The sequence below is a fragment of the Papilio machaon genome, chromosome 27 (genome assembly GCF_912999745.1).
Source record: "Papilio machaon chromosome 27, ilPapMach1.1, whole genome shotgun sequence".
Taxonomy (NCBI): domain Eukaryota; kingdom Metazoa; phylum Arthropoda; class Insecta; order Lepidoptera; family Papilionidae; genus Papilio; species Papilio machaon.
Window position 1 is genome coordinate 3488771 of NC_060012.1, and position 27301 is coordinate 3516071.

At 33.2% G+C, this 27301-nt stretch overlaps 1 protein-coding gene and 1 non-coding gene across 2 annotated transcripts in view; both read left to right on the forward strand.

The window, feature by feature from the left end:
* LOC106709417 (nephrin) overlaps positions 1 to 25682 on the forward strand; it is a 43671-nt gene extending 17989 nt beyond the window's left edge. The window contains exons 3-22 of the mRNA XM_045684747.1: positions 6107 to 6239; positions 7560 to 7673; positions 10121 to 10206; positions 10666 to 10779; positions 10963 to 11084; positions 11654 to 11711; positions 12367 to 12518; positions 13871 to 14015; positions 14350 to 14480; positions 15213 to 15366; positions 17335 to 17429; positions 17773 to 17866; positions 18538 to 18651; positions 19561 to 19673; positions 20049 to 20232; positions 21404 to 21532; positions 22435 to 22524; positions 22794 to 23086; positions 24012 to 24222; positions 25492 to 25682. Of these exons, the coding sequence (XP_045540703.1) occupies positions 6107 to 6239; positions 7560 to 7673; positions 10121 to 10206; positions 10666 to 10779; positions 10963 to 11084; positions 11654 to 11711; positions 12367 to 12518; positions 13871 to 14015; positions 14350 to 14480; positions 15213 to 15366; positions 17335 to 17429; positions 17773 to 17866; positions 18538 to 18651; positions 19561 to 19673; positions 20049 to 20232; positions 21404 to 21532; positions 22435 to 22524; positions 22794 to 23086; positions 24012 to 24222; positions 25492 to 25583 (2624 nt within the window). The 3' untranslated portion in view covers positions 25584 to 25682. The remainder of the gene's footprint in view (positions 1 to 6106; positions 6240 to 7559; positions 7674 to 10120; positions 10207 to 10665; positions 10780 to 10962; positions 11085 to 11653; positions 11712 to 12366; positions 12519 to 13870; positions 14016 to 14349; positions 14481 to 15212; positions 15367 to 17334; positions 17430 to 17772; positions 17867 to 18537; positions 18652 to 19560; positions 19674 to 20048; positions 20233 to 21403; positions 21533 to 22434; positions 22525 to 22793; positions 23087 to 24011; positions 24223 to 25491) is intronic.
* On the forward strand, positions 25116 to 25188 carry Trnaa-agc. Its single transcript has one exon. It is a non-coding gene; the product is annotated as a tRNA-Ala (tRNA).
* Positions 25683 to 27301: the final 1619 nt, after the last annotated feature.

Here is a 27301-nt window from a genome sequence, read left to right on the forward strand (position 1 = left end):
TATTAAGTTTTTTTAATGCCGCGCGGACAGAGTCGCGGGTGACAGGTAGTGTAATATAAAGATAATTTTGTATTTAGTTAGTTGTTATAGATTCAATTTCTGCTAGTTTGCCGAATAAGGTATAATTTAATTATAATAAAATGTTTTGCCTCGGCCAATTTTGAGGACAGATATAATTCCGGCTTTTCAAACCTAATTGATGCCGGTTTCTGAAAAGCCCATCATTTAAGATTAATCTCTAGTCAAACGTTTAATATAATCTCAATTGCTAGAACGTCTGTTTTAATAATTTAATACTGACTGCATGGTTGTCAAATTGACAGAAATTTAACTATAGTGTGTCTATTTAAGAATGATTAGTTTAACAATTCATTTAGAAATTCACTAGAGGTGGTTGAGTAAAATCGGTTATAAATCTTTTTATGTTCGATGGTTATTCTCATAAAACTTGCAGTCGATAATTCGTGATTATTATTTTCTAATCACGAAATAAATGAAATTGTTTCTATTCCTAACTTGGGGTAGGCTCCGAGACCCTCGATGGAGACGTATAGTGAGCTGATGATGATTCCTAATTTATTCTACAATACATTAAATCTAAAATTGAGGTGTTCACATACATAAAAGAAATGTGTCATATATAGACAAATAACTGTAATAAATTAAAAAGCAAAACACCTAAGTTGTAACACTTACTTGTTAGTGATATGTTTTCTACAGAGATTTTGGTCTCAGAAACCAACGATTAGTAGAGCAAAAAAATTATTACCATGGTCAATACAGTATTTCGTAGTCTGTGCCTTAGCAATTATCGTAGCTCTAACGAACGACACATGGAATACCGACAGATAATTGGCACTGATAATCTTCGCGTTTCAAACTTTGAATGATGAATGAACGACGCTAAATTGTATTAATTTTCGTCAATCATTGTGCCAGTTGAGCGCCACACAATTAGTACGCCATCAAAATGTGACAGGCGTTATTAGATACTATAGTTTGTCAATGTAATTGCTTTTCCTTTATGTCAGGTTTACTAACATAGTCAACAAAGATAATCTATTATGAAGACTAAGCGCAAACTTAACAGAGAGTTTTTGGTGAATGTTGCGAAATCTGCCGCCGAGTTCCGTCATCGAACGACAGGACAGATCGCCAGGTTCCATCCACACAATCTCGATGGCTGGTAATCCGCAACTGTATGGTTTTCGCGAAATTTTCTCCCTCGCACAGCTGCGTTGTGGAATGGTCTGTCCTCGGCGGTATTTCCAAACCGCTGCGACTTAGCGACAAGAAGCGAGCGTGTCACCATCTCAAAGGCCGGCAACGCATCTGCGGTTCCTCTGGTATTGCAGACATCCATGGGCGTCGATGAACACCACGGTGTTCTCGTTGCTTGTTTGCCCCCTTCAGTTATAAAAAAATAACACTATGTGCTCCTAAAACAATTCCGAAGTTTTTCCTTTGCTCCGATTGATTTTATGGATTCGATTAGCTGTGGCCTATGACTCCGTCAGTGTAGAATTAAAGAAAACTTAATAAGTAGCATAAGTGTTCTTCCAGACTATGTTCTACATCTATACCAAATTTCATCAAGATCCAAGGAGCCGTTCCGAAGATACCTTCTAACAATCATCCATTCTTAATTAATTAAGAAACGGCTTAACTCACGTTTGATCGTCCGGTGACGGCACCGACTAGTTTCGAACCCATCGGGGGTCCATCTTCAGGGCGAGTGTTTGAAGATGGACCCCCGATGGGTTCGAAACTAGTCGGTGCCGTCACCGGACGATCAAACGTGAGTTAAGCCGTTTCTTAATTAATTAATTATGATGTCTCACGAAAGTTTAAACAATTTAATCATCCATTCATCTAAACTTTAGCATTTATAATATTAGTAAGACTGGGCAACTGGAAACACTATGTACAACTCCACTGCTAGAACAGCTGCAAAAATATTATTATTTCTCTCATTATTTTTGACAATATAGAAATAACAATATATACGGGGATTAAAAAAAATACAAAAGCGAAGAAAGCTAAAAAAATGCGTAACTCAAATAAAACAGAAAGAATTTTTGTTGAATCGAGAACATTGGACGATTGGTGTTATTGATAAATAGGCCGTATTGATCGTCTCGAGAGATTTAGAAAACGTTCACTCTACAGACAGATCGACCTACTTGTCTTTGAATAAAGTTTCTTTTGCAGATTAGTTGGCCTTAGATGGAAACTTATATGTTATATGTTGAAGTGGTCGCATGGAAGTAATACTGTCTAGTTTCTTTTCGTTCTTCCTTCTATTTAAGACTATTAAGAAATAAGATGTGAAACACAAATAACTTAATAATTAATTTTAAATCAATAAGTTATATGTAATTTCATAATTATTTTATATCTCTGAATTAAGGCCTGATAACAAGGTTACAAAGAAAAGTAAATTCTTTTGATGTTAAAAAATAATTTTCACTGTTTATTAAAAAAATGTTGATGTAAACTTCAAATTCGTTCAAGTGTTGAGCCAGTTCATTAACGGCTTTACATTTAGAACAAAGGGAAACATCAAATGGTCGGGTACTAAGAAACTTTCTTTAGTATCTACCGTCCGCCCGTCAATCCAACTGTCATAAAAAATAGGCCGCGTGTTCCGTAAAAAGTAAGGATAAAATTAATATAGAATTTCTGCGAAAGTCATTGAACAATGAGAGAAATTTTGTATCGTTACAATAACGTCAATGGAAATTCCAAGTACTTTTAATTCAATCCCAAATTAAAAACAAAACAATATTGATATTTTAAAACTTACGTTGTTTTCTGTGTGATTGGTTTTTAAAGGTATTCCGTCTTACTGAGCAACTCACAGTAGTAAACATTAATGTAGTTACTAAATCTACGATAAGTCGCTACCTTAGTAAACTCTTAACGCTAAGTGCGGTAGTTATAATGGAAGATAAACTTTTTCAACTATTTAATAACAACAATACAATACAAATATACTTTATTGTGTACTATCATGGAGTTACAAAAAAAAATATATATATATATATATATATATATCAGTATCAATATATATATATATATATATATATATATATATCAGGATTTTCACAAAATGCAGTTTTCACTAAGCAGCGATCTCTGCCACCTTTGAGTAGAAATGAAACTATGTAAACCAAATCAGTAAGGTGCACACGAACAGTGTAAAGAAATAATATAATATTTTAGCAATTCTAATTTCAAATGCAAATCTAATTTCTACTATATATTTCTACTATATAGTAGAAATATATATACATAATATATATATACAATGAATAATGAGAATGTTGATCATGTTATAGCCAAATTAGAGCTGCAGATAGTGATCTTTGACGTGTTTTTAAACCATGCAATATAGGTACTATATACATTCAATAACACAAGTATACTAACAAGAAACCAATTCAAAATAAAGTACATCATATGTTTTATTTTTAAATTCATCGTGTAGTCAAACTTTTATTATTGCAAAACAGAAATTTTTGGCTTAGATTAATTAAGAACTTTTCAAAGGGTCGTGTTGTAGTTACGATGTTTTCCCCACTTTTAATGACTTCCACAAACATCCCTTATAATGGGCTCAGCGATGCTTTTAGCGTGTATCCTCGTGACTTTTGTTTTAAACAATACAATGCCTATAACCTAGAAGGGTAGGCAGATTAAGGATTTTTGGTACGGTCCTCTCTTGACTCGTCCCAATTCATTTATCTCGGAGATACTTGAAAACAAACATCAATTCAAACTTTCACATTTATTAATATTGTGACATGACATAATGTTAGTAATATTATAAATGCGAAAGTTTAGATGGATGTATGTATGGATGGATGGATTTTTGTTTGAACGGCTGAACGAATCTTAATGAAATTTAACACAGATTTAGAACATAGTTTGAAAGAACATATAGGCTACTTATTAAGTTTTTTTTAAATTCCGAGACGATGAAGACACTGGCAAAAGCTATTTTTGTTATTCAGCATAATGTTCCTAACAAATCATTTATTGAATACATTTAAATTCGTTGAAGCGAATTCCAAGATTTACTAAAGATTTTCCTTGGCTTTATGAATGGAGTGAAATAGGACCGTTTTTGAATCAACTAAAAAGTATTGACCTACTTTTAACTAAGTCGACGTTTAAATTTTCCAGAATTTCTAATGTAAACAAAATATCGTAGTAGGGTATTTTAAATTCGAAATAATATTGTAATAGAACCCTATTGAACGGTATTTCAGTTCGTTTATGACGCTTAAAGGCCGAACACAATATTTGAACTAGCTGTAGCCCGCGATTCCGTCTCCGTCCGGAATTTAAAAAAAAAAACGTAGTTAGTAGGCTACGTGTTCTTCCAAACTATGTTCTACACCTAGGCCGAATTTCATCAAGATCAAGTGAAAATAGTTTTTGGATTTGGTTATTCGGCTTTTTAGATTATGACGAATGAGGTGTCATAAGATTTGCATTATTTCCTAGTTTCGTAGACAGTATGAATATTTGATTAATTAAACATTATGTATGTTCTGCTATAAATTTTTGTGTGATAAAATGACATGTAACTAAGGCATATACAGTCAAAACCGTTTATGGCGACATCGTTTAGAACAACATACCGGTTAAATTGACCAAAATCAAAGGTCCTGGCTGAATGTTATATACATATCTTTCCTATTAATACCTGTCACCGGTTGTTACAACTATCGGTTTTTACGACTCAATATGAGTAGTCCCTTCGATGTCGTTATAACAGATTTTGACTGTAATTACGTAAAGTCAGAGCCCTTCGCGGTGTTCCACTTACAGAAAAATTGCCTTGTTCCTTGCAACGAGAAAAACTCCGACCCTTTATACAACATAACCAATTGAGTAGCAGCTTTGCGCAAACGACGACATAATAGTAAAGAGTAATTAGTCGTGTACCACTGACCAACCTTTTTTGTACACTAAAAATCTGTATCCTATTAATTATTCAATACTTATGAAACGTTCAAACGACTGTTTCTTGTAAGATGGAATACCGACAGAATCCCCGATAGTACATGTAAAGGTCAGCCTAATTGCCAATAGTGAGTGAACATTGTACAAATAACCTTCTGTTCCTATTGTGCCTGTAATGCTCCAGTGACTGCTTTGTCCTTCCCTTACTGTACTTTATTAAACACATTCGCTTGCTTCCGTTTGAGGCAATATCGACGTATGTAAATATAATATACTGCCGCAATTAAAATGTTGAAAATGTTTATATCAAAATCTCTAGAAAATAGAATGGTTTATCAATTTAGAAATGAACTATGTATGATTGAAAAACTATGAAATTCTTTCTCAGTACACAACTTTGTACTTCATCATCATCATCAGCTCACTATACGTCCCCACCGAGGGGCTCGGAGCCTACCCCAATTTAGGGGTTAACTTTGTACTTACTAAGGAAGTATTTTTAAATACTTAAAATATTGTTACGATCGATAATAATACGAGTATATATTTTTAGTTTATTTCAATTAATTTGTTTGAGAGGGTGAATTAAGAAGGGAGTGACAACTGAAAGGAGGGAAGATAGATCGATTTGGAGGACGAAAACTGGTGCATTTACCCTAAGTGAGTGGGATAAGGGCAGCGAAATGATGTTAATAATGAGAAGGAAAAGTAATGCTGCGGGTTAAATGGTTCTAGATCGATTACATGGTTCAGCTGTTAATATCTGTTTCATTGTGACTTTTAGCCTGAAAGACTTGAATTTTGATGGGCGAGTTTATTTGATTCATGTTATACCCGTATTGTTTAGGTAGGAATAGACTACGACAGAACTTGCGACATTAATATCTATGGACCTAGCACGAATATTTGTGACTATCGGTTTCGAATTGTCATTCAATTATGTTAAAATTAGTAAGAGATTTTTGATGTGCGGCCCTCTAAGGTCGCTGCATAAATAATACAATTTTTTTCGATGACGATACAATGGCGGTTATCACACATATTCGTAATAGGCCTACTGTACTATTTACAATACACTTCAAAGTATACACTGAGTGTATTCATGTTTTAATTAATTATTGCTTTCCTACAGTGGAAGTGGAATCACTACACGCGCCTACAGGTGGTACTGTTGAATTGCCTTGTGACGTGCGACCGGCCCAGCCTGAAGATAGAGTCGGATTAGTCATCTGGTACAAGCAGGGACACGAATCTCCTATTTACTCGTAAGTTATTTATTCTAACAATATAAAATATAAAACAATATTAAATAGCTTATGTTACTCAGGGATAATATAGTACTGTGATGATGAAATAATTTTTGAAATCAGTTCAGGAATTTTTGAGGTCATTTATTACAAATATGTATTAACCAAATCTTTACTATTTATAATGTTAGTGTAGACTAGTAACTTGCGTGACTTTACAAAGGTAAAATAACATTTTAAGAAGGCAATACGGACAGAAGATTGATTTTTTTTTATATAGATGAAAGCTTTCGCTCGCGATTCTATGCGAGGAATAAAAAAAATAATTAGTAGCATATGTGTTCTTCCAGACTATGTTTTACATCTATACCAAATTTAATCAAAATCCATTGAGCCGTTTTACAAAATACCTTCCAACAAACATCCATAATCGCATTTGTAATATTAGTAAGATTTTACATGTACATGTTTTGTTACGAAATAATCTTTTCTTTCTTCATACAAAACATTCTGACATATATTTCAAATCGAAATATATGTAAATTTTATATAAATATACACGAAGTTGAGGTATACTAAATGAAGATATAAAAATACAGACATATTTTCAACATAATATGAAAAGAGCAGTCATAAAAAATACCGCACAATTTTCATATTACATTTTCCCTGAAGCGGGGTTAGCCTTGAAACTTGTACAATGGAAAATGTTACCAGCTTAAAATATTATACTAGTTTTTCCGTTATAAGGAACTTTGCACGTGAGTTGGCGCTTAAGCGTAGCTTAGTGCTTACAAGTTAGGTTTAAGCTGCGTTGAAATGGATTATTTTGCTCAACTCATAGCTTAATGGTAAGGAGTCTGTTACTTAAACTTTTGATTCTCATCTATGTTTTTACTAAGTGTGATTGGAAGACTACGACTGTGAAAGGTCTTCTATAAATCTAAAAATAAATGCGTCGATTATACGCACATTTTAATGTTATAAATGCGAATATTTAGATGGATAGATGGATGGATTTTTGTTAGAACGTCCTTCAAGAATGGCTCCATAAATCTGGATGAAATTTGCTGTATATGTAAATACTGTCTGGAAGAACGCATAGGTTAACAGGTTTTTTTTAAATTATAGAGACTAGATTCTAAATAGTTTATGTATTCTTCCACACTATGTACCTACTACATCTATCCCTAATTAGTAAGATAATAAGAAAGGAGAATTCTCTTATCTTTTTAGTATAGTACAGAAAATATCCAAAGAGAATAAGAGCGTTAACAATATGTATACGTTAATATATTAGTATTTGGATTGTCGAAACTGACAGCAATTTGTTTACAGATTGGACACACGAGAAGGTGTGACGTCACACTGGTCGGATCCCACCATCTTGGGCACTAGAGCGTCATTCAGAACTAATACAACTCCTGCTGTACTCATACTTACGAGGTTAAGGTATGTAAATTAAAATTATACATATAGCTTATTTATTTCATAGGAATTGTGAATCGTATGGAATTCCATTTCAATATAACCGACGATGTAAGTTCAATACCTCTTATGTGATCACTTTTACCGGTTTCTGAGATCAAAATAGCCGTTTAAATTAAAACATACGTTATCTCTGTTTTGTCAAAGCGAGCGTATACCTTCTCAAAGGCCGGCAACGCATCTGCGATCCCTCTGGTAATGCAGATATCCATGGGCGTCGATGAACACCTTGGTGTTCCCGCTGCTCGTTTGCCCCCCCTTCTTATAAAAAAAAAGATAACCAGGATAGCAATATGTTTTAAACGGATATTTAGATTCTAGAAATCCACGGTTAGTCGATTAGTTTTATTCAGTCCATCAGTGATTCAAAATAAGTTCAGACTAATAGAGATTGTTTATGGAATTTTATTGTTCGTATTACAAACATAAACTTCTGAGATTTTATTTAAGTTTTCTAATCTAATATTTAATTGTAACTATCATTGAAATAATTTTAAATCGATAATATGGTAAGCTATACATATATTACAAATTGAAATGTTGATATAAAACGACTGGTTTCTAGCCACAGTAAAACAAGTTGCATGATAAAACTCTGATTTATTACATACAAGATATTTTCCTAAGATTCCCACGATTTTTTATAACATTTTCGAGGATAGAATGTAACATGTAATCTAACGTAACCTAAGAAATCTAACAATCATGAAAATTACATAATTTTCAATGCCGAACTATTTATTAAATAAATACATATCTACCTATCTTATATATATAAAAGAAAGTCGTGTTAGTTACACTATTTATAACTCAAGAACGGCTGAATCGATTTGACTGAAAATTGGTGGTCAGGTAGCTTAGAACCAGGAAACGGACATAGGATAATTTTTACCCCGTTATCTATTTTTTATTCCGCGCGGACGGAGTCGCGGGTAAAAGCTAGTATGTAATATTATTAATTTAATGTAATTCAATTTAATGAAATATTTCATATTATGGTTTTAAATTAAAATGTACAATGCGACTGTCACATAAATATTAATTTTTAGGTTAGTTTTTATAGTACATCGACGGGCGGTCATTACTTCTATTACATTAAATACAGGCAACTCCGTTGGGTACGTTAAAACCCCCGTTCCACTAGCGCGACAAGCAATTCATCAGTTATTTCTATGATCAATGTACGAAATCATTCACAAAGTTGTGTGCTATATTTTGACTACACACTATCCACAAGTTCGCGATACTTTGTAGGTTGCAAAAAATCAAAGCCACTCTCATGTTTACAAATTGCCGAAATATGCAAAGTACAAACAGGTCTACGATTTGACTTGACATATTCTCCATATTCACTTGCGTGTCCACCAGTCATACAAAGAGCTGTCTCTCGCAACTTGGCTTAGTGGAAAAAGGGTCAAAGGCTAGTTAATTAGTACTAGCTGGTCGCGTCGAAGAATTTCCTCGCTTCATCAACTAATTAAACATGGCCGTTGCAACGTCAATCTCAGATAACGATAGTTACAGTACCTTTATAAAGATTAACAACCTCTATAACCATTAAAGTTAACGTACTCACATTTTATTTATTATTTAGTTGCACATGACATCGTAATTTTATATTAAATAAAGTAAAATGTTTGGCAACATTAACTATCTATTGCGAGCCATTGTTGATAGAGCGGGTTTGAACTGTCCCGTATTAGCCATGTGGACACGTCTACATGTGTTGTAATTTTATTTAATTTCTAAGTTGATTTTGTATGGAACATGTGTGCATATTTCCATTCATATTCATTTATTAACTTTATATATATAATACATTTTATAAAAAAAATTAACAAAATATATTATATAATAAAAAATACTATACCACCGGCTGCGGAATCCAATGACTCAAGCATATTTTTTAGTATTATTAACATGATATGCTTTAATAACTGCCTAGAAAGGTTTGGTGTACTGTCCATTAAAGGTAAACAAAATATGCAATCTTACAAACAGACAGATTTTACAGTAGTAGACGCTAGCAACAACACCTGGTGCACGAATTGGCAGGCTCGCCTCGTGCAGTACCACTACCACACAGAAGACACGCGTTAAGTGGAAGTCATTCCGCGTTTCGTCTGATGAGTATGACTACGGGTGCCTTAAATTTTAATCCTCTTACCTTCCCACCTTTTTCTTATATGAAAAGGATGGTAAGGGGAAGTGGATTTCATGGAAAAGGGGACGCGTAGGAAGGGGAAATGTTCTTTTCCGTCGCCGCATGCTCGGTTGCTACCTTTTAATATTTGCAAAATAAATGCTGTTAAAACATCTAAAGGTTTCTACCATTGGACGATAGATTCTTTTTAAAGTGGCATCATGCCATGTTTTTATTTTATTTGTTGTAATGTGGTTGTTTTCCGCAGGGCTGAAGACAGCGGTCAATACAGATGTCGAGTGGACTTCATTAAATCACAAACAAAGAACACACGGCTCAACCTAACCGTACTTAGTAGGTATACTTTTAAGTTCATACCCTGCTTTGTATAATGTGTAAACATCAAGATCTTAATAAGACTGCCGAAAACTTGACCTCTTTTAAAAGTCTTTAGAATAAGTCGTTAGAAGGTTATTTCAAAATTTTAGCTAGCTAACGAACAGGTCGCATAAAGCTAAGTGATCCAACACCAAAATGCATCTGAACCCAAAACAAAAACTCTTCAGAAATACAGTTGAACCTGCATAAGCGAGAAGTATCTCTATAACCCGAGTTTCTAGCTTATGGAAGTCGACCGTCAGGACCGGACAATGACTGGCTTATGGAGGTTTCTCGCGTGTCCAGGTTTAAATGTATAAGTACCATTGACTCAATAGTGAGAACTCAGAAGACAAGATAATAGTGACATTGAAACAGTTTGTAAAAGATTCTACTATTACTGCTGTGTTTAATTAATTTTATTTTTGTTCATAGTACCACCAGACAGGTTGCTGATAATAAATCAAGATGGTAAGGAAGTGGATGGAAGTGTCCTTGGCCCTTATGACGAAGATACCACAGTCAATCTCACATGCATCGCTGTTGGGGGTAAGTCAAACCATCATCTCGCCATAGTCATCTTACTTAGGTAGGGTAGACGCGACAGATTTCGTCCTTAAAAAAGATCCATCGTAGTACACTTTATATAGCCTAACCAAGAACATAATAATTGTTGTTTTAGTATATCATTTAAGATATTTTAAGCATTAATTTTAACTCTTTGTTGTAAAGGTCGTCCAACAGCTCGTGTATCGTGGTGGAAATCTCACGCATTGCTCGACAACTCTGAAGGCAAGGCTAAAGTGTCTCTCAATCTTCATAGATCTGATTACGGCACTGAAGTCACATGTCAGGTAACACTGTTCCAAATTATGTCTGAAACAATGTAAACAAAAAATAGTTTATTTTAATATTTGTGAAAACAACTTATTACAACAACAACAACCGTAACCCCGAGTTGTAGGCAGAGACCACAGACCTCAATTTGGCTTGGTCCTGACACACCTCTTTCGCTTCTTCTACATTTATACATCTACACATTCCTAATCGTAAAAAAGTCTTTTCGTAAAAATCACTCCAGTAGTTTTTGTATTTATTCATTACTAGCTGTCGCCCGCGACTCTGTCCGCGCGGAATTAAAAAAAAAACTTAATAAGTAGCCTATGTGTTCTTCCAGATTATGTTCTACATTTGTGCTAAATTTCATCAAGATCCGTTCAGCCGTTCCGGAGATACATTCAAACAAACATCCATCTAAACTTTCGCATTTATAATATTAGTATGAAGTAGGATTACGAGAATACAAATCCTATTTATAACATTGTTGTTGACGTTAAAAATGTTTTCCATTCAGTAGTTTATTAGTTATTTTAAAAATAAAAACATAAACGTATTGTCTATTAATTTTTATTATTCGTAACAGGCTGTGACGGATCCCTCAATAACTCCATTATCTCGGACACTGTCCGTCGATATGAACTGTGAGTATTACAGATACGTTTTGAATTCCGTCAGTTTATAATCTTACGTAACATTCTAACTACTAGACTAAATTAGATTATTGTCACTTATTTTAATAAATGTTTAATAATATAATTTTTACTATATTTTTATATCTTAAAGTATATTTAAAATAGAATTTAATATAACTACATATAAACGTATTTGTCCAGTCCATTTGTGAATAATTCAGGGCGCCCTAGAAAATATAGCCTCGCTTTTATGATAAATACAGGTCACTTGTTGGGAATTTTTTTAGATTCATTTATTTTACAATTTTTTTTTTAATTATAACCTCATTTTAATTTAAGATGAATGACATAATAATTGTCGTTTCTCTTTTGTATTATGTTTAAAATTAATAAATGAAATCATTTAATACTTTAGCTATAACAGCTTTTACAGATTACTTTCTTTATACTTATTAATTTACTAGTTGTCGTCCGCGACTTTGTTCGCGCGGCATTAATTACTTAATAAATAGACTATGTTCTACATCTATGCCAAATTTCATCAAGATCCATTGAGCCGTTCCTGAGATACATTCAAACAAACATCCATCTAAACTTTCGCATATATAATATTAGTAAGAAATAAGATAAAAATGATTTTATTATGACACTTGTCTATGTCCAGTACGTCCGCTGTGGGTACGTATACAAGGTGGACAGCGACCTCTGGTGGCAGGTCGCAGTACGTCTCTCACCTGCCAGGTGGTGGGGGCTCGGCCCGCGCCCACCATCTCCTGGTGGAAGGGAGCCAACAAAATGAATACTGTCACACAAACGGTTAGTAAACTGTAACCTGGTGAAATAGCTTTAAATTAACACGATTTGTTATAAAAAACCAATGAATTTCTTTCTCACACTTCTAACTTACCAGTTCTATATTCATCGGCTATTGGCTGTGTCGCCCACGAATCCATTCGCATGGAATTAAAAAAAAACTTAATTAGTAGCCCATGTATTCTTCCAGACTATGTTCTACATTCATGCCAAATTTCAACGACATTCTTTTAGCCGTTCTGGAGATACCTTCAAGCAGACATCCATAAATCCATCCATCCATACATTTAAGCATTCGCATTTATAATATTAGTAAGATAAGGTTTATGTTCACGTGAAAAACATTACCTTCCTGAGTCAGCCGGGTAAAAGTTAGGGTAAATGAATAGATATACCCTAACTTTTATATATATATTTTTGCACGTGTGTTTCTTCAGTAGTAAGTCACAGCAATGTTAGTCCACATTTCCAATCCGTTCATTTCTAGAACTTAGTTCACTTCTTAATTTTAGCAATTAATTAGTACCTAAACTAATATTGTTTCGAACCAATAAAGAACTCCCTCCGAAAACAGCCAGGTAGAGGTGATTAAGTAAATGTTGAAGTAATTAAATAGCAATTAACTGGCAATACTCAACGAAAGCGTTATACACGAATATCAATTATAAAGGCCTCCTCCATATTAATTACTTCTTTAATATACTTAATATCCGACCTCCGTGGAACCTTTAGACTAAATTTAGGAGAAGCAATTTACATTATTAATAATGTTTCCGAAATAAATTACCTACCTCGATACCTATTTAAAGACATTCTGTGTTTTTGTGTACAAGAATAATTTTCTTTGATTAAAAATAAATCTCATTACATTCTTGTAAATATGCTCTTAAATAAATACAATCAATTGGGGTAATTGCAATGGTTATTACCCTCTAAGTTCATTGAGATTTAAATACCTTTTTTAAGGGCGGAAACGCTTCGCGTATTTTCTAGTATTGCGGATGTCAATTGGCGTCGGTGACCTCTTTTCTTTAAGAAACTTGTTTGTCCCCAATTATAAATAAAAATATAATTAACTAGCTATGTCCTGTGGTTTATTCACTCAGTGATCTTTTTTATTTCTTCTCGGCTATACAAATTTGTGACGTGATGTTAGATTTTTTAAATTCCTTAATTAGTATACAGTGAAATTGAATTTTTTTTTGAAGATTATGTTTTATGGAGGGATTTAGTTGCGAGATGTGTTCATTGCACATACTTGTGTGGGTTCCATCTTTTAATTTGAAGTTTGAAGTTTCTTTTAGTCGTAATTATTATTTTTCAATTTAATTATAAATTATTTTTCTTTCGTATAGACGGCATTGGACGGCAACATAACGAGTAGTGTGTTGACATTCGTACCAAGTATTGAAGACAGCGGTAGAGCGCTGTCGTGCAGAGTGGTGCAGCCGACTCTGGTACATTCCACAAGAGAAGACGGCTGGAAACTGGAGATACAGTGTAATTTTTTTATACAGTATTAATCTAGAAATTTACTACAGTCTAGTGTTGAGTGGTCAAAAATTGTACGCGTTACCCTAGGGAAGGTCTATTTACCCTATTTTTCAAGGTATCAAAAACAGTAACGCACACGCAGGCGTTATTTACTCTGTCAAAAGATTATTATATGCTTTCATGTATAGCTTTGACAATATTAGAATAAAAATGGATAAAAAGAATTACCCCTAATATTATAACAAAAAAAAAAAAAAATCTTTGCAATATTTTTTTGTTTTCTTTCTCAAGATATAAGTCTTTATCAGTATATTATAATTAAAGAAAGTTTTATTTTCAGATTTACCAGTTGTAAAACTAAGTGTTGGTGCTAACATCAACGCTGAGAAGGTGGTGGAGGGATCTGATGTTTATTTGGACTGCAAAGTGCGAGCAAATCCTTCGCACAGTCATGTTTCATTCACACATAACGTGAGTTATACTAACACATGTGTCATTTGTAATGTCTGTTTGTTTATGATAAAAATTAAATCTTAAAAAAAAATAACTAGCTGTAGACCGCGACTCCGTTCGCACGGAAATAAAAAAAACAATAAGTAGCCTATGTGTTCTTACACTCTATGATCTATATCTGTGCCAAATTTCATCAAGATCCGTTGATCCGTTCTGGAGATACATTCTAACAAACATCCATCCATTAATCCATCCATCTAAACATTCGCATTTATAATATTAGTAAGATTTAGCATTTATTATTGTTTATTAATATGTTATGAAACACAATCTTTGAGATTTTCAACCTTCTTTATTTTTAAAGACCATAGAATAGACTAGACAGAAAAAACAAATTATAATGCTCTAACAATCTTACTAATATTATAAATGCGGAAGTTTAGATGGATGGATGTTGGAAGGTCTTTCCACAACGGATCTTGTTTAAATTTGACATAGACATAGAATATAGTCTGTTATACATAGCCTACTAATTAACTTTTTTAATTATGCTCGGACAAAGACAAAGACGACAACTAGTTTATTAATATATGAATTAATATTCAAGATAGATAAAGAACTTTAGATTTGGGATTCAACAAACATTTTGTTAAAATTACTGCCATAGAATTAAAAAGCACCTTCCTAAGGGACGTCCTAAGTGTTCAATAATTAATAACTAGTTAATTTTAATTAAATTGTAATGCCCAGGGTGTAGCAGTAAAGCCAGGAGTGGGAGTTCTGTTGGCCAATCAGAGTTTAGTACTTCAACATGTGTCTCGAGCTGCTGCCGGAGTGTACATCTGCTCCGCTAGGAATGTACTGGGAGATGGACACAGTCAGCCTTTGCTCTTGGATGTTAAATGTGAGTACACAATAGACACTATATTCTAATTCCCTTCCCTTTTCCAATCTTTTCTTATACAAGATATCTATATATATAAAAGAAAGTTGTGTTAGTTACACTATTTATAACTCAAGAACGGCTGAATCGATTTGACTGAAAATTGGTGGGCAGGTAGCTTAGAACCAGCAAACGGACATAGGATAATTTTTAGCCCATTTTCTATTTTTTATTCCGCGCGGACGGAGTCGCGGGTTAAAGCTAGTATTTTATATGAAAAAGTGGCAAATGAAAAAACGATCACCTGAATTCGTCGAAATAGCGAGGCGGCCGTTGCCCATAGACATCCGCAAATACAGATGCGTTGTTTACCTTTAATCAACGGAGAAGAGGACGCACAGAAAGAGGACATTTACCCTTCCTATACGTCCCCTCTTCCGCCCAGTCTACTTCCCCTTCTCATCCTTTCCTAATAAGAAAAGAATGTGAAGGGAAAGAAGACTAAAATTAGTCCTCCGGCACCACACTCATCAGACGAAATGCGGAATTACTTCCACTTCACTCCTGTCTTCTGTGTGCATGTCCCCTGTTGATTTAAGTTAGGCGTATCTGCAATTGCATATATCTATGGGCAGTGGTCGCTTTGCTATTTCAGTGAATTAGTTGGTCACTTGCTCGTTTGTCAACTTTATGATATAAAAATTGGTAGGGGATATTGAAGAAGTCGATTCGATCGAGTATTAAGAAACAGTGGTAGGGGTTCACTCATAAAATACACGTGATAACTTATTTTAGGTCATCCGTATTGTGATTTGTGGTCACGTGATTATTGAACAATTAACTAAAGTAACTAAATGAGATTATTTAAATAAAGGTTTTTTAAATTTAATTCTTTATTCACTCGTTAATTTCTGAATACCAGAAAAACCTGTTTAAAAGGCAATTAAAATGATTTATTAAACCTAAAACTGGTAAACATTCATCGCCATATTTCTTTATTTATAATTTATTCAGTGTCGGTTTTTCATATTACGCGGCATAGTATTATAATTTTTTAATCAACATGCTAATTTTGTACTTATATTTTCGCTTTGAATATATTCAAGTTCATACATAAATTGTTAATTTTTAAGGTTAAAAAAGATTTTTGTGACAATACATTTTCATAGTTTAATCAACTGTATTAAAAAATTCTCATCTCTCATATACTCTTTAAAATAATAGCAAATAACGTGTCCTTTTTTGTATAGTTCGTATAGTAATTTGGGTCGTAAAAAAAATAAAGCAATATATATTAAAAACCATAATAAAATTTCATTTAAAAATTCTCTTAGACCCCCAATTTAAATAATACGTACTAACCGTGGAGTTGCCAAAAATCGAGCCCATACAAGTTATTAGGCCACATTTCAATACTAGTTTGAACCCCCTGCTACTATTAAGGTGTATATATACACTAAAGCATTTTTTCAAACATTTCTGTGTATAACTTTCTTATGAATGATATAATAATAATAATAAACTCATTTAATCCACTCAGTAAACAATTATAATGTAAAAAAATAAACATGCTGAAAGGAGGGAAAAACACAAAAACTAAAAAAAAAACAACAGGCATATTAACAAGTATAAAAAATCAAAGTTCCTACTAGATTTGCAATGCTGAATGGACAAGGCGTTTACTCGACATTGTGCTTATTACTTTTCAGAAATAAGCGCTTATATAATATAGGTAAAAGCATAGTTTCTAAAACACATCTGGTTCGGCAAAGATACAAACAAATCACAGAGCGGCTAGTTGTTTTATTACAAGTAAATACTCTAATCTATACCCATCTTTACATTTATTCTTTAACTTTTAAACCCCTAATTTCTTTTCTCGGTCTTATGTAGATCTTAGGGGGTCTTTGTTCATATTGGGGGTCACTAACAGTTTTGGGGGTCCTGAAGCATTTAGGAGGTCTGTGTTACAAGTATATGTTGTGACAGTTGCGCCGACATGTAAGTCGCGGGAGCCGGGTGTGGTGCGCGCGGCGCGGGGAGAAGTGGTTACTATACGATGCGAACTGGACGCCAATCCTAAGGTAGTATTGATCATCATCAGCTCATTATACGTCCCCACTGAGGGGTCAGACCCTACCCTCAGTTAGGGGTGACTAGGTCATAGTCAAACACAGCTCAGTGCGGGTTGACTTCACACATATCATTGAATTTCTTCTCAGATATTTGCAGCATCACGATGTTTTCCTTCATCGTAAGAACATCAGATAAATGTACACATGTAAATCGAAAAACACATTGGTACATAGCGGGATTCGAACCCAGGATTGCAAGTCAAGTGCTTGACTTCTGAGCTATCGAAACTAGAAGTATTAATGCTTTTATAATTAGATAATTAGATATAAAATGTCAGATATGTTAACACAGAAACCGATGACATACCGATGGTGGTTCAACAGTTCAACTCACAGTAAGAAGGAACTGAAGACTTCTGTTATGTACTCACCTTATGATGAACTGGGTGAGTACTTTTTACTTCTTACTTATATTATAAATGCGAATGTTTAAATGGATGGATGGATGGATATTTGTTACAAAGTATCTCCAGAACGGCTCAACGGATCTTGATGAAATTTGCCATAGATATAGAGTAGTTTGGAAGAACACATATATAGGTTACTAATTCTTTTTTATTTAGGTATCTTTAAATATTTTTGGAATCAAAGGAAGCCTCTTTATTCCAGACTATGTTCTACATCTATACTATTAAGATCCATACAATAATTCTGGAGATCCCTTCAAACATCCATCCATTTAAATATTCGCATTTATAATATTAATAAGATAAGGTGTTGCCCGCAATTTCATTCGCGTAACATAAAAAAAATTAACTAGTCTATGTGTTCTTCCAGATTATGTTCTAAATCTATGACAAATTTCAGCAAGATTCTTTCAGTTGTTCTGGAGATATCTTTTAACAAACATCCATCCATACATACATTATTTATGATATAACTATAAGTAAGATAAATTATAATTATTATAGATGGAATGTTTCATACAAGTTTGACGTTTAATTGTATTTTAAATGACAACACTGAATTATTTTGTACCAACAAAAGATCTCCGGAGACTTTTTTGTTAATTTGATATAGTTTTTTTTTTAATTTTAGATATTTTTATATGTAACAGGTACATTCCAGTACGTAGTGAACAGTTCAGAAGACTACGGATGGGTACAATGTACTGGACAGAACTCTATTGGTTCACAAATTGAACCCTGTCTATTTCAAATCTTACCAGCTGGTGAGTAAATACAATTTTATTTGTTTTTATTTGTTATTCTATAAACAAAAAAGTAATGAGATTGAATGTGGATGGCTATAAAGGTAGAGGAAGACCAAAGAAAGTATGGATGGATTGTGTGAAAGAGGATATACGTATGAAGGGGGTAAATTCAGATATGACGGCTAATAGAGATGTATGGAGGAGTAGTACATACTGTGCCGACCCTTCATAGGGATAAGGGCAGGTTGATAATGATGTTATTCTACAAGATATAGTTATATTAATAGGTAATTTAACTTCGACTGTATAGTTATATTAAATATGTCACCGATAAATTGTGAATTTCGATAGTTTTAAAGCGTATTAAATACTTTATAAAACTAACAATTTAAAATAAAGCTTCAACTCAAATGCGACTAATCTAATTCCTAATTTGTATTTGTTACAATTGTTAGTGTAAATATAAATTGTATTTTAACTAGCTGTCGCTCGCGACTCCGTCCGCGCGATATTAAAAAATATAACTTAATTAGCAGCCTATATGTTCTTCCAGACTAGCTATGACAATTTTCATAAAGATCCGTTGAGCAGTTCCAGAGATACCTTCAAACATTCATCCATCCAAACATTTTAGTAAGATTGGCTTAATCTTTAAGGCCTTAATATGTATTCTACTCGAGAGGAATTTCAGGAATAATTGTCAAATAACACAAAATAAAAAAATAAAAACTAATTTCTAATCTTACTAATATTATAAATGCGAATGTTTGGATGGATGGATATTTAAAGGTATATCCAAAACGGCTCAAAGAATAAGAAATTTACCATAGATATAGAACATAATCTGGAAGAACACATTAAGTTTTTTTTGATAACGTGTAGACAAAGTCGCGGGCAACAGCTAGTAAATAAATAAATGTCTTTTAGAAAAGCCATCGAGTGTGAAAAACTGTGAAGTCACAAATGTGACTTACGACGCTCTCTCAGTTAACTGTACTCCGGGATATGATGGCGGAGTTAAACAGTACTTTGTATTAGAGGTCAGTTATTAATTTAAGTTTAAACTTTGATATAATTTCAATTTAGTTAATTTTGATATTTCTTCAGAAATTCATGTTTCAATTTTGATTGTTTTTCTTTGAATAAATGATATTTGAAATGTTTCTGACTGAAATAAAGAGAAATCTTTTATTGAATATGTCAAAAGAATATGTATATGAGAAGTTATAACGTCAGAATTTAACGTATTCAGAAATAAAGTCAAACCTGAATAAGCGAGAGCTAAATGGACTGCAATATTTTTTCTTACTAACTAGAGTTTCACGCTTATGAAGGTTGAATGGACAGTTTCTTGTTTCTCCTAATTTATAATTTATATTTTATTTAATACTAAATAAAAAAAAATATTCCTATAGATTTACGACACAGAAACCGGATATTTACTACGTAACTTAACAAATGAGTCTCCTACATTTGAAGTGACGGATTTGTACTCTCGCTCAGCTCTCACTTTGTCAATAAAAGCGAGTAATGCTAAAGGTTCCAGTGATGCCTTCATACTTACTTGTAGCCTCATCAAATACCCTGAAAGGAGGACAGGTAAATTTCACATAGAATTATTATGTCATTAAATTGTTTAAACTTTCGTGAGACATCATAATTAATTAATTAAGAAACGGCTTAACTCACGATTGATCGTCCTGTGACGGCACCGACTAGTTTCAGACCCATCGGCGGTCCATGGGTCCGAAACTAGTCGGTGTCGTCACAGGACGATCAATCGTGAGTTAAGCCGTTTCTTAATTAATTAATTATGTCATTGTTCGATTATGAACTTTGGCAGTTTATAATCCGACTAGAAATAATTTTTGCTATGCGAATTGTTGACTATGGGTTACTGAGAGCAAAATCCTTGTATAAAATATATTGTTATTTCTGTTTTTTAAAGATGACAGGGAGATTTTGGTTTCAGAAACCCATAGAAAGAAATCTTAAACGATTGGTCAGTACATTTTTTTTTGTGATATACTTTGTTATTGCAAATGACATAGTCGTGTTACAATTTTTTGTTACATCATTAACTTTTTTATATAACAAGTTGGCAAACGAATAAACAGTCGCCTGAATTCGCATAAATAGCGAAGTACCCATTACACAAATACATGTGCAAACAAATGCGTCGCCTAACCTTAATCGACGGAGAAGGGGACGCACAGAAAGTGAATATTTCCTTTTCCTGTACGTCCTCTTTCCGCCAAATCCATTTTTCTTTTTCATCATTTCTTAATAAGAAAAGGGTAGACAGAACTCATAAGACTGTACGCAGATATACGTCTACTAGACATCTGTCTTCTTGCAAAAGATTTAGTTGACAATTTCCTCAATATTTAAAAAATGTTTGATGAACATTTTGATCAAACTTTGTTAAAAAACATATCGAGGGGTGAAAGGCTATTTGTTTTAAGTGACATTTTTTGCGATATTGACTTATATATATTCAGAATCAGGTAATTTTTCTGATTCTGAATATATATATATAAGTCAATATAAAAAAATGTCGCTTAAAACAAAAAGCCTTTCACCCCTCGATATGATCTTTTATAAGATACTTATTTACTTTTATTTTTTATTAATTTAAATTTAAAAATAATTTTTATCCTACATTATTTTAAATAATTTTGGTGGGACGTAGTTGTATTTCCAAAGGGTAAAAAAAACAGAGAAGCAGGAAAATAAGAATTTGTCATAATTTTGCTTTGACTTGTATCAGCGGCCGTGCCAGTGCGTGTGGAGTTGACCACATTGTTGGTGGTAGTGTTGGTCGGTGTTGGCCTGTTTGCGGTGGCAGCCGCAGTCTCCGTCACAATGTGCTACTGCAAGTACTTCAATAATAACAGAGGTAAAGAAACATTCATATTAAAGAAACATCCGTCCGCAAAAAAAAAAAACTAGAGAGGTGTGTTGGGACACCCGGATGGAACGTAGTTCCTTTCAATTAATTAGTGAAGGAACCAATGTTTATTCTATGAATAAAAAACTTAAGTCTTCACAAGAAGTACATTTTATTTCTATGAATTTTCGTTATATATTGTCACGTCGTTGTCATGGTGATATAGCAAAAAGTGTCGTGACAACTTTTCGTAAGAATTTTTTCCGTCTAGCCCCCTTTCACAACGCGCGATAAGGAACTTCGTTCCAAAAAATTGTAGCGTAAGTGCATTAATATCCATCCATCCATACATGTATACAAATATTTGTATTTATAATATTAGTAACATATTTTGAGGTTAGGATATAAAATGTCGTCTAAAATAAAAATAATAGCATCTCTATTGCAGTTGTGTCGTGTCTGTAATTTACTACCGGCAAAGATGATTAAATATGGCGTCGTAACTCATGTCATATGTTTTACGGCACACATTTTTAGGTTATGTCGTACATTACACAGATGCGTAAAAACGAACATTTTAGTTTATTTCGGAAGTAATTGTGGAATAAATATGTTGTATTTGATTTTTTTTTAATATATAACAGATATAGAAGCGAATTATTAGCTCTTTCTAAAGAAAAAATGCATTTTATTCGATTTTTTTTCTTTTATTATCATATTTCTATAGAATTCAAAATATATTTAAAAAAACTCCTTAAAAATGTCCAATAATCTACAAATAATATTATGAATAGGTATTTCTATATCTTTTGTTATAAATTGTTGGCTCAAGAAGGCAAGTTTTAGTTTCATTCAGAAGCCGCTCTTGTCCTAATTACAGACGTCTGTTTCATTTGTGCCTTTTCTTTTAGAAAATAATGAAAAAGCTAAGAGGCCTCAAGACGAGACCTCAGACGTGTTGCTGTCCGGTATGAAAAAGACTGAAAGTAATGATAGCGTAGGTAGGTAGAAAAAAAATCTGAACTTTTTTTCTGTTTTTTTTTTTTATTTTCATATATTGTGATGTTTTTTTCAATGAAATTAAGTCCAATATTTATCACTTTGAAATTACAGTTAATTATTTTGGGAAAATCGCCCCTTTTATTTAATAAAAAAAAAATCGTACAAATATACCAAAAAAATTTTTTTTTTACCTTCTTAAATTTTCGTAGTCAGGATTTTTTAATCCAGTCCAAGATATTTTTATTTAAATAATTCACTTCTTTCACAGATAAAAATCCAGATATAATACCAATAAAATCTAAAATCAGCGACAACTGTTCGATTAATTCCAATAGACCTCTGATGTCAAAAACCAAGGACAAATTCGAGCCAACATTCGACAGTTTCCAATTGCCAAACAGCAGCCAATACGATACAAAGTATCGAATGCCGCAAACATACCAACATACATTGACACCAATGGCAAACGTTGGCGCCAATGTTTGCTGGCAGCCATGTGACAATGTTTACGAAGATTGGTTGAGATATAAAAATGCGTTGCCGTTGGATACCAGTGATTTGGTAAGTTTATTATTATACTAGTTGTAGCCCGCAACTTCGTCCGCGCGGAGTTAAAATAAAACTTTACTAGTAGCCTATGTATTCTTCCAGATTATGTTCCACATTTATACCAAATTTTTTTTGAGATCCATGCAGCCGTACATTAGATACCTTCAAACAAACATCCATCCATATCCATCTATCCAAACATTCGCATTTATAATATTAGTAAGATTACATTGTACTAATGTTTTGTTAAGATTGAGAGACTAAAGCAGTGTTTACTATATTGGGCGATAACGCCCCCTTGGAGGCGTTGGAAACATAGGAGGGGGCGATAAGAGGCCCAAAAAATTGGGGGCATTGAAATTAATTAAAGTAATGAAATTGTGGTTTTTAAGTTTTAGGGCTGAATAAAAATTAGGGGGCTCTGAAATATAATTGATTTTCAAAGGGGGCGGTGAAAGAAATAAGTTTGACAATCACTGGACTAAACCATTCTTTACATCTTTACCTAGATTGTTTATACAGTATACAGTTTATGTTTTGTTTACTGTTCTTCTACTAAGGATTTTTTTGGCATTAAACATGTTAATAGGACCTACTAGATATAAAGTCGAACATTGATAAGCGAGAAACTTCTATAAGCGAAAAAATATCGGAATCCCATGAATTCTCGCTTATCCTGGAAGTCCAGGTTGGACTGTATATTGTTTTCACACACCTTTTTTTACTTATCTGACAAGTTCACGTATGAACTTCTGTTTAATAGTTTTTTTTAATTCTTCTCTGATATGTTACTAAGACAATGTCAGTCTGATTTATTTGTTTTAGCCTGACTAAGAGGTCCCTTTTTTATTCTTCCCTCAGGTCCCTTTTATCTGACCTCTAATAGTTAAAAACAATTAATTCGGACGTTTGTTTTTAATGTATTCCTTATTTATAGTTACCATTGGAACAATTACGACCACCAGAAGAGTATTTACCACCACCTTTAGTATACAGCGATACACTGCACAACACAAGTGTGTCACAGTTACAGGACTGTGACATGTACGCGAGCATGTCGCGAGACTTGCTCGTGTGTCCAGTACGTGTCAGCGCTGAACATAATACCGCGTATTATACGCGTGAATCTAATTACGTACGTAATAATCGTGAGTATTTTCACTTACTTACTTTGTTTAATAACATCAGTTGCAGGAATTGTCCTCGCTCAGTGAAATACCACGACCTTACAGAAGACAGGCCTCAAGTGGAAGTCATTCAAAGTACAGTCTGATGTGTGTGGTGTTGGAGGACTCATTTTAGTCCTCTTTCCCTTCACATCCTTTTCTTATAAGGATAGGATGGGAAGGGGAGGTGGATTTGATGGAGGAGATGCATAGGAAGGTTAAATATTGTCTTTTTGTGCGTCTCCTTCTTTGTTGGTTGAGAGTAGGCAACACATCTGCAATTGCGAATGTCTGGACAGTGATCGCTTCGCCATTTCGGCGAATTTATAGCCGCTTGCTCGTTTTCCACCTTGTAATATATAAAAAAAATTTTTTTTAGGAGACTGAAACACACGTTTTTTTTTATTCAAACAGTCATATTGTTTCGCCGAAACAGCAAAACGACCGTTGTCCATAGACATCCGTAAATGCAGATGCGTTGGATTTAATCGACGGAGAAGGGGATGCACAGAAAGAGGATATTTCCCCTTCCTATGCGTCCTCTCTTTCGCTAAATCCGTTATCGTGATCTTGAGCCGATAAGATATTTGAAATGATGTATACAATGTTTGGCAGATGTAGAATTTAAGTTACAGTAATTGTTTAATAAGTTGTTTTTATTTTTATCCAACTGACTCTGAAAGGAAATGTTATTTCTCGTGTATGAAAATATGTATGTCTGTTTGTATGTAAACCTAAACGACTGAATCAGTTTTGAAATGTGAATTGCCATCCAATTTTTCTTCTTTCTTCTTAAGTGTCGTAGGACAGGTGTACTTGACTGTACTTATTCACCGAACGACAATGTGGTTAATAAATTGGACTGCAAAGTAACAGGGGGCGTAGCTCAGATGGTAGAGCGCTCGCTTAGCATGCGAGAGGTACCGGGATCGATACCCGGCGCCTCCAATTGAAACTCTTTCCGGTGCATTCCTTGGAAAACCCGGAATCCTCTTCATTTGCACTTGATTTTGCCCACCGAAGGGGTTTTAGTGGGTCGAATCCCACATAACCTTGTGTTTTCCCTTGCCTTGTTAAAGGCAGGGTAGGGTATCTTTAGAAGATTTCCCCCCCGACAACAAAAAAAAAGTCATAGTACAGTCAGTCTTTTTGTTGGTTGTTAACTAATTCTAACATAAATTTAGGAGCATTCAAATTTCTATGTAACGTTAATTTTTTTTTATTAAAAAAAATGTATACATTTTGTTCTAGCAATGTCACCGAAAAGACTAGCAAAGGAGACAAAAACGGGCGCAAATAAACAAATAGACACGAGTTTGGGGTCGACAGAGTTAACAGAATAATTATATAATAACTAAACACTTTTGGTACGCAATGTACTAAATTTAAATAAGTGTTGAACTGTACATTCGCGAGTAAATATATGTTATATAATATTGGAGAATATACAGGGTGTTTATGTTTACATTGTCGAAACATGTACAAAAACATGTTGCGATACTTTCATGCATTCTCCTTTGAAAATATGAAACAGCAATATTTTTTGTATGTGTGCTTTGATAATGGGGAATTGACTTTAAGTACAGTCAGTTACAAAGTGAAAAATAAAATTAATTCACAATATTTGTCTTTGAATTATTATTAACTAAATCTCTGTTTAAGGACTTTATCTTTGATGATTAAATAAATTCAATAAATAAAAACAATTCAAGCTTTATTTAATACAGGATGATGTATAACAAATAATAGCATTTTTTTTGTTTTTTTTTAGAATGATTTTAATTTCTTACTCCAGTGATTTTTTATTAATAAGTGAGTTTCTGTCGCTGAAATGACTGTACAAAAATATGGTTATCTCTATTTTTTTCTAAGTAAATAAAAGAGAGGAGAATATTTTCTTGTATTTGTTTCAGCTGTGGACATTAACAAGTTAAATTATTGTCGGCCATATTAAAATGTGTAATGTACCAAAATATTTTTTGTTTCAAAATGGGGTCGTTAAAATATAAAAAGGGCTAAAACACTCATGTATCTGTCTGGTGTCGGCACCGACTAGTTTCGAGCCCTTCAAAGGCCCTTCATTAGGTTGACTGGGACTAGTATTATTTCGTGGACGCGGCCCGTCGCTCAGTGAGCTTCAGTCAGTCCCCACCCTCCGATGGGCTCGAATCTAGTCGGTGCCGACACCAGACAAATACATGAATGTTTTAGCCATTTTTATATTAGTAAATGATATATCACGAAAGAATAATTTATTTTGTTGATATAATTGATCAGTATATGATATTAATTAAATTTAATGTTACCACTTGATTTATTAATAAAAAAGAATAAGATAAAATAAATTTTCCTTTAATATTAAACTTTATTTTGATGTTTGATTTATTGAATAGTTTGTTGTACTTAAAGGAACAATTTACAATAATTATATGAAAAAAAAAACGCGGACAATTTCATTTTTAGTACAATTAATTGTTTAATTCATAAATGTTTCTTTCTTTTGTTTTTAATGGGAAAAAAGATTTTTTAATTAACCTCTTTGATAATTTATTTCACTGTCGAAAAAAAAATCTAATTATTCTGTGTGTCATTTATCCCTCTCCCTGACCTTATCTCACTCATTTTAACATACTTTGTGTTTGTTTTTTTTTACTGTCGTCTCTTTCATTCTGTCCGAAAAAAAATGAGATAGCAATAATATGCTTTTCTATGTATATTTCGGTGGAAATTTCATTTTTTTAAAATATATTTCATGTTATACTGTCGAATGCATAATCTTAGTGTAAATCTCTCACTAAGTTCGCACTAAAGGCCTTCCTTAGTGATCATTAAAGTGAATACAGATGTATTCATAAAAAAACACCCTTTACACTGTTTTTTTTTCGTTTAAACATATTTACGAATATTGAATACTTTTGAGTTTGTTAATTAAAATATTAAATTAATTAAAGATATTACGAGTTAAAAGTTTAAATTTATATTGTTACGTATTTTTGCTCGCGACTGTACCAACTGATTACTGTATATATTGTAGAATAAAACGTCGTCTGAAAAGTTATTT